General features: G+C 56.3%; 4 protein-coding genes across 4 annotated transcripts; all 4 read left to right on the forward strand.

Moving 5' to 3' along the window:
• Positions 1-891: 891 nt before the first annotated feature.
• F5144DRAFT_530123 (mitochondrial carrier domain-containing protein) lies at positions 892-2,287 on the forward strand (the record flags this gene model as incomplete). Its single annotated transcript, XM_066786914.1, has 4 exons — positions 892-995; positions 1,051-1,601; positions 1,656-1,893; positions 1,947-2,287. The coding sequence occupies 4 exons, from the start codon at positions 892-894 to the stop codon at positions 2,065-2,067; spliced, it is 1,014 nt and encodes a 337-aa protein (XP_066644762.1). The 3' UTR covers positions 2,068-2,287.
• Positions 2,288-2,565: 278 nt separating this feature from the next.
• On the forward strand, positions 2,566-2,817 carry F5144DRAFT_486754 (60S ribosomal protein eL29; the record flags this gene model as incomplete). Its single annotated transcript, XM_066785567.1, has 2 exons — positions 2,566-2,624; positions 2,688-2,817. Coding segments are annotated over 2 exons (189 nt in total), but the record flags the coding sequence as incomplete, so codon positions are not given.
• A 2,207-nt stretch (positions 2,818-5,024) lies between these two features.
• Positions 5,025-7,325, forward strand: F5144DRAFT_181452 (uncharacterized protein). Its single transcript, XM_066782725.1, has 4 exons — positions 5,025-5,047; positions 5,149-5,812; positions 5,867-7,150; positions 7,211-7,325. Exons 2-4 carry the CDS (start codon positions 5,296-5,298, stop codon positions 7,237-7,239), a joined length of 1,830 nt encoding a protein of 609 aa, XP_066644764.1. The 5' UTR covers positions 5,025-5,047; positions 5,149-5,295; the 3' UTR covers positions 7,240-7,325.
• A 412-nt stretch (positions 7,326-7,737) lies between these two features.
• Positions 7,738-11,444, forward strand: F5144DRAFT_611219 (uncharacterized protein; the record flags this gene model as incomplete). The annotated part of the gene is made up of 2 exons (XM_066791686.1): positions 7,738-11,068; positions 11,372-11,444. The coding sequence occupies exons 1-2, from the start codon at positions 8,211-8,213 to the stop codon at positions 11,442-11,444; spliced, it is 2,931 nt and encodes a 976-aa protein (XP_066644765.1). The 5' UTR covers positions 7,738-8,210.
• Between the last annotated feature and the right edge of the window lie 2,790 nt (positions 11,445-14,234).

Here is a 14,234-nt window from a genome sequence, read left to right on the forward strand (position 1 = left end):
TCCCGACTTCCAAAAAGACGCAGAAAAGGCTTTCTGCATTGCGAGAAAAAAACACATGACACCATGAATTAAGTAGGTATCATGAGTTTGCGAAAAGAAGTTCAAAAGGTGTCTATAGGCTCCTGCCCGCTGTGGTCTCTCCAACGGGCAGCTGAGGAGAACCTTGACGGCGGCTGGCGCATACTTGTATGTAGACCCCGCATCAGGGACAGCGGCACAGTTCACTCAACCAAGTGGAAGCTAGAAAGAAAAGATAAGAGACGGTTCTAGGGGGATGAAGTAATAAATAATTATTTAGTCCAATAATATGGGGGTTGAGTAAGCCGGATAAAGAATAGAGAAAACCCCAGCAAAAAAAGAAGGTCTGTTGGTAGGTAGGTAATGTAAAGTGAACTGCAAGCACCTGACTTACTGGCATGTCCAGGCCGGGATCAGTGATGCGGGGCAATGGAGGTCTCGCTGCTTGTCCCGAATAGTGGAGGTCTTCACCTGCCGAGGTTGACGGCTACACAGTCCCGATAACTATCACAGGCCCACGGCTGCGAGTCAAATACAAGGGGCGGGATCCTCTGATGGCGTCGTCCCTGTTGTCATTGCTGCCATTGTCGTCTTATCCATTTTGGCCTTGTCGTGTATGTGTGTCTTGTGCAACCATTTATTTAAAGATCCGTTGCTTCATAGCTTGTGACCCGCTGCCGTTTGCCGTGCGCAGCCGAGGCAATTGCCGTCATCGGGGTGTTGAATACCCGGCGAGTACCTTGATACGCCAAACTCCGATCACGAGCCTACACAGTACACTTTCCACACTCCGATCACCGCGGCAGCACTCGAGCCCACGACGCCGCGCGAAAACCGCCGCCGAGTCCTGAACGAGGACTAGAGGAGATCGCAATGCCCGTCCAGTCGAAACCCGCCCCAATTGGGCCATGGGGTAAAGCGACGGCAGGTGCCGCGGGCGCAGTCTTTGCGAATGCGCTCGTCTACCCTCTCGATCTGTACGTCAACTACACTTTCTGGCGCACGCAGTCACTAACCAGCATGGCGATCCAGCATCAAGACGAAGCTCCAGGTTCAAGTAAAGCCGACCGACGCCGAAAAGACCGACGAAAAATCCGACGAGGTGCACTACAAAGGTACCTGGGACGCCGTGTCGAAGATCGCGTCTGCCGAGGGCGTCGCGGGCCTGTACGCCGGCATGGGCGGCTCCCTGCTCGGTGTGGCCTCGACAAACTTCGCCTACTTCTACTGGTACTCGATTGTCCGCACCGTCTACCTCAAGTACGCCAAGGCCGCCGGCCAGCCATCCACCGTCGTCGAGCTGTCTCTCGGTGCTGCTGCCGGCGCGCTTGCGCAGCTCTTCACAATCCCCGTCGCCGTCATCACAACCCGCCAACAAACGCAGAGCAAGGGGGAGAGGAAGGGCTTCATCGACACGGCGCGCGAGGTGGTCGAGGGCGAGGATGGCGTCTCCGGGTTGTGGAGGGGGCTGAAGGCGAGCTTGGTGCTGGTAATCAACCCGTCTATCACATATGGGGCCTATGAGAGGTTGAAGGACGTTTTGTACCCGGGGAAGAAGAACCTGTCGCCCTTGGAGGCTTTCGGTAAGCTCAAGACTCCATCGTGACCGCTTGCTGGAAGGCTAACGTAGTCCCGAGCCCTCGGCGCGATGTCCAAGGCGCTCGCCACCATCGTCACCCAGCCCCTGATCGTGGCCAAGGTCGGCCTGCAGTCGAAGCCGCCCCCGGCGCGGCAGGGGAAGCCGTTCAAGAGCTTCATCGAGGTGATGCAATTCATCATCGCGAACGAAGGCCCAAGGAGCTTGTTCAAGGGCATTGGTCCGCAGATTCTCAAGGGACTGTTGGTGCAGGGCATCCTGATGATGACGAAGGAGCGGTACGTACTGCAAACCGCGCATCTGGCGTCCATTACTAATGTTGGTGCTGCAGTGTCGAACTCATGTTCGTCTTGTTCGTCCGGTATCTCCAGGTCATGCGGTCCCGGAGGCTCGGGAAGGCTGGCGATCTAGCCGCTGCGGCTAAGCTCGTAGCTCCTGTCACTGTGAAATAAACCGCCATCTTGGTGTTTCGGCCGAGGGTGGGTGTCTTAGAAAAGTCGTGAAATACTGTTGTTGTATAACATACGGTCGGCTTGTCGGTGTTGTTGGTGTTTATTGCCGGGGGAATGGGGTATTTGCCTCTGTATATGAATAGCGCATATAGATTCTTATTCTAAATATGATTATTAGCATTCGAACGACTGATTCTGCTCAGGTCCCTTCTGTGATTGCTCAAAGTTTCCAATTGCGATTCCTCTGTCGTCGTAATTTACAACGATTGGTGTATTCAATACCCTTGCGCCACTGTTCAGCCCCGCAACAGCCACAGCCACCAAATTAGGGCCCTAATTTCTTTCTCCCACTTTTGTGCGCAAGCGACATTCTGAGTTGTTGAACCTTGCACCCCAGCTTCTCAGACTCAGTCATCTCCAGTCAGAGCCAAAATCCTCTACAATGGCCAGTATGTCGCCCTTTTTACTGCCGCCTTTGCCTTGACCGGTACTGACGAGTTTGCAGAGTCTAAGAACTCGTCTCAGCACAACCAGTCGCGCAAGGCGCACCGGAACGGGTACGCACCCTCGAGAACCGACCCGGCGCCGCATCGGGGAAGCTAACCGCGAGACCACAACAGCATCAAGAAGCCTAAGACCCAGAGGTACCCCTCGCTGAAGGGCACCGACCCCAAGTTCCGCAGGAACCACAGGCATGCGCTCCACGGCACCGCGAAGGCTCTGGTACGCAAACCCGACACGACCGCTTGATGGGGGACCAAGACTGGTATCGCTAACACATCCTACAGAAGGAGTTCAAGGAGGGCAAGAGGGAGACTGCCTAAATCGATTTTCCTTTTTTGCTAGCGGCGCGCAACGGTTGGGAGGGGACACATCTTCGGACATGACTCTTACGAAGGAGGGATTCTAAGGCGGTGACGAATTTTTACACCACCGCTCACTGGGCCGGCTTTTCGAGGTGTTATCTAGGGCGTCATTTCGATCAAACCCAAACGGAATGCATTGGCCTCCGCGCAGAGGCGGATCTGCCGGGGTGTGCTATCCTCTCCTCGATCGCGGGCACGGCTTGATTGGGACGAGAACAAACCAAGCCAGGCCGACAAGGTGTGTGATGTTGACTGTGTGACGAGCGCTGACCACGGCGACCCCGATCTTTTCCCCCTCCTTTTGATCGACCTTGATTTTGTTCTGTTGTGGGCATCTCTGGGGGCGTCATAACGACGAACGGCATTAGTGTGTACAGCTCTGGGCCATTTTTTCCATGCTCAATCTGCTGAAGGATTATATCGTGCCGAGACGGACCAGCCTTGCTATTACCAAACACCTATGATCTTCTTCCGAAAGACTTGGGGTGCATGAAAGCAAGGCTACATTTCTACGAAGACCACGCAGTTCAATGCCTGCTCCCCGTACCTCCCTGATGAAGGAACCGAAAGCTTGTTCCTGAGTAGCAAATATAGACTTGTAACAAATCCCAATTCTGTCATTCACAAGTACCTAATAATGCCCGCCTTGTCTATCTATGACTGATGATGCATGCCACTCTTCCTCTTGGGCTTCAGCCCTGCGACTTCGAGTCCATGCCACTCAGCCGCAGCACTTGGAGTAAGCTCATACGAGTTTTGTTTCGTTGCCTATTGGAGTTCCTGCCCTCGTGACAAACTCACTCAGACCTCATTGTCGGGTCGTTTCATGTGCCACCCATCCGATGTCTAGTGTTGCGAGCAGCGGCGGCACGTAGTGGGGAGGCTCGGCTGCTGACAACCCCTATTTTCAAAAGGATAGGTAACCCGGGATACACTCCGTAGCCAACTAACTGCCTGCCGGAGGAAGGTTCAGCTAGGATATCGAGGCTCGGGTTCTATGCATGCTATCCGAAGAGCCTAGGTTAAGGTGGCCTCGAGAGCCAGGCACTTCATGCAAAAAGACGAGCATAAGGGGCAAAAGTCTGGTGCCCCTTCTTTGTCTTGCTCCGAGATTATGGGATGGAAGTCTCTCCCGAAATTCCCGACGGGGTCTTAGGTATCATTCACAATTCACAGTGACCTCCATATTTTTGTTCTTGCCGAGTTGTTCATATCGGGGGTTTGTTCTGTATCTGAGGCGAAACATCCCCTGTGGAGCTGGCTCCTGCGCTTGTGATGGTGCTAACATTAGCGGGTGACCCAGCCGCCCAGCGCCGGCTGTGCCCAAGCCTGGGGCTCACCGGGATCCACTGTTCCTGGACTTCCGTGCGTCTTCCGTTTCTTCCGTTCGTTGGCTTAGGTTCCTGGCCCCTGTCAGGTTCTGGTTCCTCGACTCCATCTGAACGAACTCCTCCATCCTCTTCTCCTTTTTGTTCGTCCCGTCACCGCGAACCTGTCAACTTCTGCTGGTTCAGGCCGGAGCTAGCTAATCCTCCTCCTCCTACCTCTTCGTTTCGGCGCGGATTTCTGAATACTCTGGAGCTTTCTTAATGGGTGAGTTTTTATCTTTTGCGATTTCCCCGCCTGGCCGCCTGATGTGCGTTCGTCTCGTCTTGGGGTTTTGTGAAGCTGCGGGCTGGACTCGGTTCGGGAAAAAGACCCCGCGGCACCCTTGAGTTTCTTTGTCTACTTTCTTCTCGATTTTTCGTCTGACCTCGACGCCCGCATGAGTGGCGGCATCTGGCATATCTTTTGGCAACTTGCTTGTTACTCAAGGTCCTTTCTTTGCTCGACCCTTTGAGTTCTCCCTCAACATGCGCCGCGAATGCAACTCGGTTTCCTGGCGCCTGATTTACTAACTCGACCCTTGGGTCTTTTTTCACAGAACCTCGTGCCTTTTCGTGACCTTCTTCATCGCGAAATTTCGATCCTCCTTTGAGGCCAGCAGGTTACTGCAGGAGTGTTCGAAAGTCTTTGCGCCTTTTCCTCTCCGCAGCGACTTCGAAAGTCTCTTCGGCGAATCTAATACTATCGGTTCATCTTTGCCCAAGCACAGCAAGCGACCTTCTGCCTTGGTACGTATCTGACGCACATACCCCCACTCTTCTATGGCATGAAGATCGGTCCTGGAAAATGACGAAACCTCCCAAAGCCAGCGCAAGCTAACATTGAATAGCCGCGAACCTTGTTTCACCTTTTCCTGGCACCTGGCACTGGCTGATCTTCAGAAACGACGCTTTGATTCATTCCCACCCTCGTTTATAGAGTCCTTGCACCCAGCCCACTCGATTACTCCCATACGAATCTCGGTCGCACGACGGTTATGCTCAACATGTCTAACATCATGAGCAACCGTAACAGCACTCCCGAGGCTGCCAGTGTTTCATCGCTGCGACCACCTTCCTCCCGTGCAATCGGTGCAAACAATCACGCCCTCCGTGCGTCTGCGGATATGGCCGCCTTGACCGGACAGGCCGCCGCTGGTCGGATCCGACCATCGTCCGACTTCTACGGCCAGCCACAGGCAGGCCAAGGTCAGGGCACCTCCGAGTTGGACCCCCAAGACAAACTTGCTCAGCAGTGGATTGCCGATATCGACCAGTATGAGACCACTCTCGAGGAGATGGCAGCTGCTACCCTCGACCAGGATTTCAAGGACGAACTGAGTGCTATTGAACAGTGGTTCCGGGTCCTGAGCGAGGCTGAACGCACTGCTGCCTTGTATGCGCTGCTGCAGCAGACCACCCAGGTCCAGATCCGTTTCTTTATTCAGGTCTTGCAGCAGATGGGCAAGAGCCACCCGATGTCGGGTGTGCTTTCGCCGGCCAATTTTGACAAGGGTTTGTGTCCTAAACCTCATTCAATGTGCTAATGCTAACGAGGCTGTGATGTAGATCCCATGTCTAACCGTCTGAGCGATGCTATGAGCAAGCTGACGGTCGACTCGGCTCGGAACTCCCTGGCCCGCCCGAGTGCCGGTGCGAACGTGAAGCGCCAGTCGGGCCTCGATCCCTCGACCATTAACGCCATGTTCCCCGATGCCGCCGCGGCCATTGCGACCGAGAAAGCCAAGTTCACCCAGCAGACGGGCAATCCCCCCACCTCGACTAGAAATAGCATGGTGGATAACCGGAACTCTCTGGTGGCGCCGACCATCTCTGCCCCTAAGGATGACCCCAACGCGCAGAACCCGGCATCCCCTTGGGGCCCCAACGACCCGAACCGCCCCAAGTCCTCTTCCGGCCAACCCCCGATGGGCCAGTTTGTGCAGCCTCCGCCGTCCGCTGGCGGCTTGCGATCCCCTCGCCCGCAGATCTCGGGCAACACCAATATTCAGTCGACCACACTGACTACTGGAGAGCCGCAACTTGCCGAACTGCCTCTTCTGTCTCCGTACGGCGCCAGTGGCAACTGGGCCTCGATGGTCAACACTCCCATGGTGGCGAGCTTCAACCAGCCGCAGGGTAACAATGCCGACATGGTTGCCAACGCTACGGCAATGAAGCTGGCGGCCCTCTCGACGGTTAACAACCGCTTTGCGCTGGATGATGTGCGCAAGTATCGTCGCGCCCGCTCCAACGAGCCGGGTCAACCCCAGAACCCGCTGTCGCCCGGTGCTCCTTCTATGCCTGGGGCGATTATGGTCAGCGAGCATGGGGTGCCGCTGAGCCGGGAGCAGGTGATGGCCCTGCAGCAGCCGCAGAACCTGAGCTTTGCGGCTCATCGATCACGGCCTAATTCACCGGGCCTTGGTATGCAAAACTACGGACCCGCCCTGTCCTTCACTTCGCCGCAGAATAATGGTTTCCTTAGTGCCTATGATGGAGGACCTTCGCTTATGAACAATGGACTGGCTCCAATGAACTTGGGTCCGTTCCAGATGGGCCTGGGCGGTCACCATGAAGGGTACCACTCGGATCATTCGGACATGGTTCGTGGCCGTTCTCCGCGTGGTCGGAGAGGCACCTCGAAGCCCCCTGAGGATCCCACCGACCCGACGCTGCTGCAGGACATCCCGAGCTGGCTGCGGAGCCTGCGTCTGCACAAATACACGGACAACCTCAAGGACATGCAGTGGACGGATCTCATCGAGCTGGATGACAAGCAGCTGGAGGACCGCGGCGTCAACGCGCTGGGTGCTAGACGCAAGATGCTCAAGGTTTTTGAGCAGGTCAAGGGTAGGTTTTCTGAGCTTCAGATTGAGAATGAGAATGGGAAGATGCTAACTCACTTTACAGAGGCCAGGAACGATGGCAAGTTGGGCTAGGTGCCTTCCCGTTTCCCGGTAACGAGAATATGGTAGAATGTCCCGGGACGTTAAAGGGTTATATGGAACCAAGCGGACCGGGTGCTATCACATTCCTACGGAGCATCGGTTGCTGAATATTCTTGCTGCGAGCCTACAGGGTTATGCTCGGAGTTGGGGATAAATGCGTGAATGAGGTGGTTCATAAACTCTTCAGCAAGCTATATGAGCGTTTCCTCTAGGGCTTATGGCAATTTGAGCGGGACGGTTCGCAGGTTGCACATGTACAGGGGGTGGATTTGGGCGACCACGGTTTTGGGAGAGCGAAATAGTAACGCGATAATGGCGTTCCTCCTGGTAAGGGGTGATAATTTACGATGATTTTTCCTGCTTTGATAACCATCTTAGTTTCACTGATGATGTGAATGTGAAACTTTGGTTGTGCTGAGACTTCGGCTCTGAAATATGCTCCCGACTCCGCACTGTCAGCAATTTTGCAACTTGTGATGCGCTGATAAAGGGGATTGCTGAACTCGGTAAATTAACGACTGTAATGAGTATGAGTGCGAGTTGATCATCGCACTGTACTCTGACTATTGTCTTCAACAATGAAACTCCACAAGTGAACGAATGCACAGGCACTTTCAAGTATTCACTTCTCAAACATCCAAATACTTGCTGAAACCACCATTCAAATTTTCTCCTTACATTGCTTCTTTCCAACTTAGGGCAGGCGAGAGATCAGAAATACACTCTCTGTTGAACAAAATCGAATTATTGAGAGCGGAAAGCGACACCGGGGTAATCGAGCACAACTTTGCAAAAAGCGATATCATCATCCAAGTCTGGGGTGATCTTGGAAGGATCGGGGGTTGGCCGGGTTGAGATGGTGTAAAATCAACATTGGAGACCCCCACCTACTGAAGCTTGTTGGAGCTGGCGCTTTTTGAGATCTGGAAGAGGCTCGGCAGAGATTCGAGGGAACCACAAGGATGAACAACATGGATATCGACGAGGCGGCCGCCGCCGCACCTCCATCACAAACAGCAGCATCCAGATTTTCTCTCAACATGGTAGACCCAAGCCTGTACCCAGGAGGGCCACCGGAGCTCGAGATGATGATGGACGACGACGAGGATGAGGTGGCGAGCAACATCTCCGCCGACTCGGACGCCCTCGAACTCCGCGCCGAGGTCGAGCGGTTTGACCTCCAACAAGAAGCCTTCGTCGCCCGCCAGCGAGCCGAGGCGTCGGGGATACCCTACCAGCCACCACCACCCCAAAAGGCCGGCGGCAAGGGCGGCCGGAAATCCAAACCGCGCAAGTCCACCGGCCCCAGGAAGGCAGCCAAGCTCCCACCAGACATTCAGTTCCGCATGTCCCTCGCCAACGAAGCATTCCAACAGAAAGACTACGACAAGACCATCGCCCACCTCTCCGAGATCATCCGCATCAACAGCGAGGTGTTCAACGCCTGGATGCTGCTCTCCACCGTGCACGAAACACTCGGCAACCGCGAGCAGGCCATCTGGTGCCGCATCTCCGCCGCCCATCTCACCCCGCGCGACGTACCGCAATGGATCGCCACGGCTGAGTACGCGCTCGAATGCCTCGAGGACGTCGACGAGGACGCCACCACCGCCGACGGCAGCACCAACGACAACAGCAACGCTGGCAACAACACCCCCGCCAAAGACGAAGTCCTGCAGCGGGCCTACGCCTGCTACACGCAGGCGCTCGAGACGGACCGCGCCAACATCACGGCGCGCACCGGCCGCGCCGACGTCATCATGATGCAGGGCAACGCCAGCAAGGCGCTGGCCGAGTACCAGAAGGCGCTGAGCTACCGGCCGTGGAACATCCGCACCGTGCGCAACATTGCCGACGTCGCGCTGGATGTGAAGGACCGGCGCAAGGGCGCCGATATTGCGAGGGCCGCGTACAGGCGGTTGGTGGATCATTTAAGGGCGGGGGGGTCGTTTGAGGCGGAGGAGGGCTGGTTTGAGTGGTCGGATTTGAGGATTTATCTCGAGTTTTTTACGATTTTGGAGCAGTGGCGGGAGGGCGCGCAGGAGTTGAAGGAGATTTCGCGGTGGTTGTTGGGGAGGAGGGAGGAGGTGTACTGGGACCAGTGGGTGGATGATGACAGGGAGTGGGATATCACGGACGATAGGCGGATTGTGGTGCCTGAGTTTGAGCCGGCAAGGTTTCCGCAGGAGAGTTATGGCCAGGGACTGCCCGTCGACTTGCGCGCGAAGCTGTATGTGTACCGCGGCAAGCTGGGGTTTGAGTACGAGGCGAACCTGCACCTGCAGCTGCTTGATCCGGCGAAGGAGGAGGATTTTATGGATTTCCCCGACTGTCTTAAGGATATTGCGGTGGCGCTGCTCGACCGTGGGAGGGCTGATGACGCGATCCGCTACCTGGACCTCTACAGGCACATCGCCATGACGACGGGGGAGATTACGCTGGATGCCGACTTTTCTGTCTGCCAGGGCCGGTATCACATGGCGCGCGGGGAGAAATCGGCGGCGGAAGAGTGCTTCATCGCGGCGATCGAGGAGGACGAAGACCACATCGAGGCCCGCGTGCAGCTGGCCAACATGTACGAGGGCGAGGAGATGCAGGAAGGCCGGGAGGAGGCTTTCCTTCTCGTGCGCGAGGCCATGAATCTGGAGGCGAGACGCGGTGATGGTACCGGCCGGCGCCGTGCCCCGTACGGGCCGCGGAAACCGAGAGAGGGCAAACCTCGACCGCGCAAGCCCAGAGACCCGAACAAGAAGTCCAACTATGTGCCGAGGCGCCTGATAAACGCCGAGAAGAGGAGGCAGCAGGAGCTTGAGTTGACGGCTGAGGCGGCCAAGAACTTCCAGCGGCTGCGCGAGGTTCAAGATAACGCTTTGGCCGGGGACGATCAGGCGAAGGGAGTCTGGATGAAGGCCGCCAAGCATCTCATCGACGATTTCCGGTCGTATAAGCAGTTCTACCCGTGGGAGAAGTACATCAAGTTCCTTGGGTATGCTGCCAATGTGCAAGGGCAAGCCGCGGTGCCGGCAAGGAATATGAAGCTGGCTGCCATGGAAGAGCGGCTGCGGCAGAACCTCGCACCTGCCGAAGGCCAGGAGCAGGTCATCAGGATCCCGGTGAAGTTCCCTTCGGACCACCGGGGCATCTCCTTCGACGTCTGGCTCGACATCTTTCTCAACTACGCCTTCACCCTCGTCCGCGCCGGCCAGCACCGCGAGGCATATGTGGTCTGCCACGCGGCGCGGGACTCCATCGTCTGGACAACGACAGAGTCGACCTTTTTGATCCATGTCGCGTGGGCCTCGTGCGCCGTCTACGCAGGCGATGAAGAGACCTGCGTCGCCATCGCCCGCTACTTCATGCGCGACTACATGCCCGGCACGGATTCCTACCGTATGTTCTCGGCCATGTGCCGCGTCTGCCAGACCCCCGTATCCTGGTACACCTCGGGCCCAGCCCAAAAGTTTATCCTCCGCCAGATCAAAACCATGGACAACATCGTCATGCGGCGAGAAACCACCAACCCCAACCCCAACCCCCTCATCAGCGACACCCAGTCCCTCACCACCACCACCACCACCACCACCGCCGTCGACACCGACATCGCCCTCGACGTCGCCCTGCTCACCATCTACGGGCACATCCTCTTCACCACCACCTCCTACACGTATGCGCTCTCCTACTTCGCGCGCGCCGCCTCCCTCGACCCATCCAACCCGCTCATCAACCTCAGCACGGGGCTTGCCTACGTGCACTACGCGCTCAAGCGCCAGGCCACCAACCGCCAGTACCTGCTGACGCAGGGGTTTGGGTTTCTGTTTAGGTACTATGATGATCGGTTGCGGTTGCATCCTCTTCCGCTTCCGGGGGAGGAGGGGGGTGTTGTTGGGGGTGGGGATGGGGTGGATAAAGGGGGGGTGGGTAGAAGGGGGGTGGTGGGGGTGAGGCAGGAGGCGCATTTTAATATTGCGAGGGCGTATTCGTTGGTGGGGTTGGCGGGGTTGGCGGTTGAGTATTATAAGAAGGTTTTGGCGGAGGGGGGGACTGAAGAGGGGGGAGATGGGGAGGAGGGGGTTGGGGGGATGGGGAGTGAGGACTTGAGGGTGGAGGCCGCGTATAATATCAGGACGCTGTGCTATCTGCTGGGGGATGTGGAGGGCGCGAGGGGGGTTGCGGGGGAGTTTTTGGTGTTGGAGTGAGCGTTGTCTTCGGTGGGTGGGCGGAGATGGAACATGGGGGCTGGGGGAAGAGGGAATACCCAGGGGCCAGGGCTGGGCGGGCGTTTGGTGGTGCAGTAATTCATGTCTCTTGGAGGTCAAGGAGGCGTTTCTCGTGAGAAGTGATGGTAAAAAGGGAGGGCACGGAGAGACCCGAGCAACAGCCAAAGAGAGAAAGCCACGGGAAGGGCTGGAGGTTGGGGCGACAAATTGGGATGCCAGGGCCATGGCTTCCTGCAGGCTCATAGCCACATAGATTAGTTAACTCGTTCATTCAATGTGAGATATCGCATGTGCGTTGCCGGGGTCTCGGATGCCGGTGTGGTAATCTCCGACAACCGCAAGCTTGACAAACGCGTATCAACCGTGGAGGGCAGGCTCCATAACCTGAATGGGAGAGCTATCACATTCTAAGTCTTATCACCTGGGCGCCCCTTAACGTGACAGGGGATTGCCACTTCTTCTGTTTGTGACGGACTCGGGTAGCGACATGCTTTCTCGGGGCTGAGTTTGCGTCATCGAGCTCCTACGGGGCAGCCGGCGCCTACTGTGCAGAAATGTGAGAACTAGGAACAAGATCCTGGAATTGGATGCTGCGTCCCTAATCCTGCGGCTACGGCTCGAGGTCCCGGTCTGCCCGCCCAGCATCCGCTACTCCAAAGATATCATCTCATTAAACTTAGGCCGAGAGCTCACTCACTTTGTGAGACAAACCCACCCCGGCTGTCGCTGGTTTGCTCAATCAGCATCACATTTGCCAGAGGAAGCGGGAACGGGCACTCGCAAATGGGAAACCTGCTCAGGTATCTCGGCCTAGGGCGCTTGGTCAGGGGGTCCATCCAACATCTTCCATCATTGTAAACCACAATATCATCCGACGGGGCAACAAACTCGAACTTGAGGCTCCCGTCGATGTAGTTACCAAGTATAGCTGTTCCCCATCCGTGAGGTTTAGGAACTTTACAGTGGGGAAAGCGCGGATTGTGTTAGGTGAAGATGGTTGGTGTCTGGGTTGTATTCGTATGAAATGGCTATATCGTCTAGTGGAGATTTCGGCTGTACCGTAATTTGAAAGGCCTCGAATTAGTAGTTGTGACGGCAGGCCCATCAAGCATTGATCTGAGACCTCAGTGTTGGGACGGTGGTGGTATTCTCGCTTTGCTAAGAGGTACGGCGCCTCGATGCAGCCGTGGTTATAGGTGACAACATGGTATAAGAGCGAGCAGCCGAACCTGCCTGTCTGTTGCCGATCATGACCAGCCGGGCCTCATCCTGTTGCTGGCCGGTACGGTGACTGAGTGTGAAGGGGATGCTAAGGTTCTAGGGACGGTATTTTTGTGGTGTGTGGAGAATGAAAAGGGGCTGAGTGAGGATGCAAGGGTGACGGGGCGAGGGTGGTTGCTGCTACGGTGGTGTTGAGAGCTAAGGAGGATTTAGATGCTGCGTTGGCTTGTTTGACCGACCAGTAGTCGGGAGTAGGCTCTCTTCTTTGCACATAAGAGAATGAGGAAGTGCCTCGAGGTTTCGGCCAAAGTTCATTGATGTTCACAATCCCTTCGGAGCTGTTCCCAACTCTGTTCGTCATTACTCTAGCTACCTCCTCGCCCGAGAGGAATCACAACGGAGTGTAATGAACGACGTCTTCCGGCTCCCGTACTGTGTAGGGGTACACTCGAAGAGGTTTTACGTAATCTCATATTCGGGGGAGATTCGAGGGGATTCAGGGGGTTGTAAAGGATATGGTTTATTACTCATCATCAAACGGAGTGGTTGTTTGACTCTTTCCGAAAGTGAGCAACGTATCGAGAGAATTACCGTGAAGCAAGCCACGCGGGTGGTTTGTTGGTTTCTGGCAAACCGGAATTCCTCAACCTCCAACTCTTGACGCCCAACAGCACTGGTTGGTCACAAAGCGGCGGTGCTTGGGTCGGCTACGGCCCATGAGCTGGGGCCACGTCATTTATTGAGGGCACAGCATCGAGGGCACGGCATGGGGGGCACGCGGGGTGATGGCATGGAGCTAGAGCTAGGTACGGATATTGGACCTGTTGGCGGCACGAGGGTACATGTGAGATCCCGATAGGGCTTCAGCTCCAAGACGCGGGTTGTTTACAACCGCGAAGATCGTCATCGAGGATGGCTGCTGCCCAGGTAGGACGGAAAGGCTGGTCAACACCGGGCGGCGTCGTTGTCGCACGAGTGTCCCTGGCCGCAAGAAGGTCTGGCTGGGCGAGTGGTTGAGGTGCCATCAGCTGGCGGCGCCGCCAGAGTTTTGAAAGCCAGCCCCTTTCCCCTTTTCCCCTGTGAAGTGCCGCGCGCGTGCTTAGTGCCGTCTTCTCGGAAGAGAAAGAAGACGGAGAGGTGCGGACGCATGGGGCGGCAAACAGTGGAATTATTGAAAGATGAAACGCAGCAAACGCCCATCCAACCTCAAATCACCTTCCAGGCTGTCTCGGGAAGTGACGAAGATGATAACGCGCCCGTCATCCCGTTCCTGGAGTCCAAATGCGGTTAACCTTCGGCGGCGCCCCCGGTGGAAGAGAGGGGAACCCGGAAGCTTTGGAAGAAGCGGTTTTTGGAACTGAGGCTTGACCCTTACCGGGCATCTCATCAAAATAGCGCGTTTCAGGGGAAGCCTACCAGGGTCAGCACTGAAGCGCCCCGCCCCCAAACCTGACTTGGCCCGTTTCCGCAACCCGATTGGCCAGTGGGGATCGCTGTTCCTGAGATGGGAACCTTCCCGACCCGCTTTGACAGATCCGTGGGTTGGGA

Source organism: Chaetomium tenue (assembly GCF_020726465.1).
Source record: "Chaetomium tenue strain MPI-SDFR-AT-0079 chromosome Unknown F5144scaffold_3, whole genome shotgun sequence".
NCBI classification, from domain to species: Eukaryota; Fungi; Ascomycota; class Sordariomycetes; order Sordariales; family Chaetomiaceae; genus Chaetomium; species Chaetomium tenue.

What these genes read in the sequence shown, in the direction of transcription:
- F5144DRAFT_181452 (XM_066782725.1), top strand. Translation starts at nt 5,296, where the DNA reads ATGCTCAACATGTCTAACATCATGAGCAACCGTAACAGCACTCCCGAG. An exon ending in GCCGGCCAATTTTGACAAGG is followed by an intron (nt 5,813 to 5,866) that starts GTTTGTGTCCTA and finishes GCTGTGATGTAG; the next exon opens with ATCCCATGTCTAACCGTCTG. An exon ending in GGTTTTTGAGCAGGTCAAGG is followed by an intron (nt 7,151 to 7,210) that starts GTAGGTTTTCTG and finishes CTCACTTTACAG; the next exon opens with AGGCCAGGAACGATGGCAAG.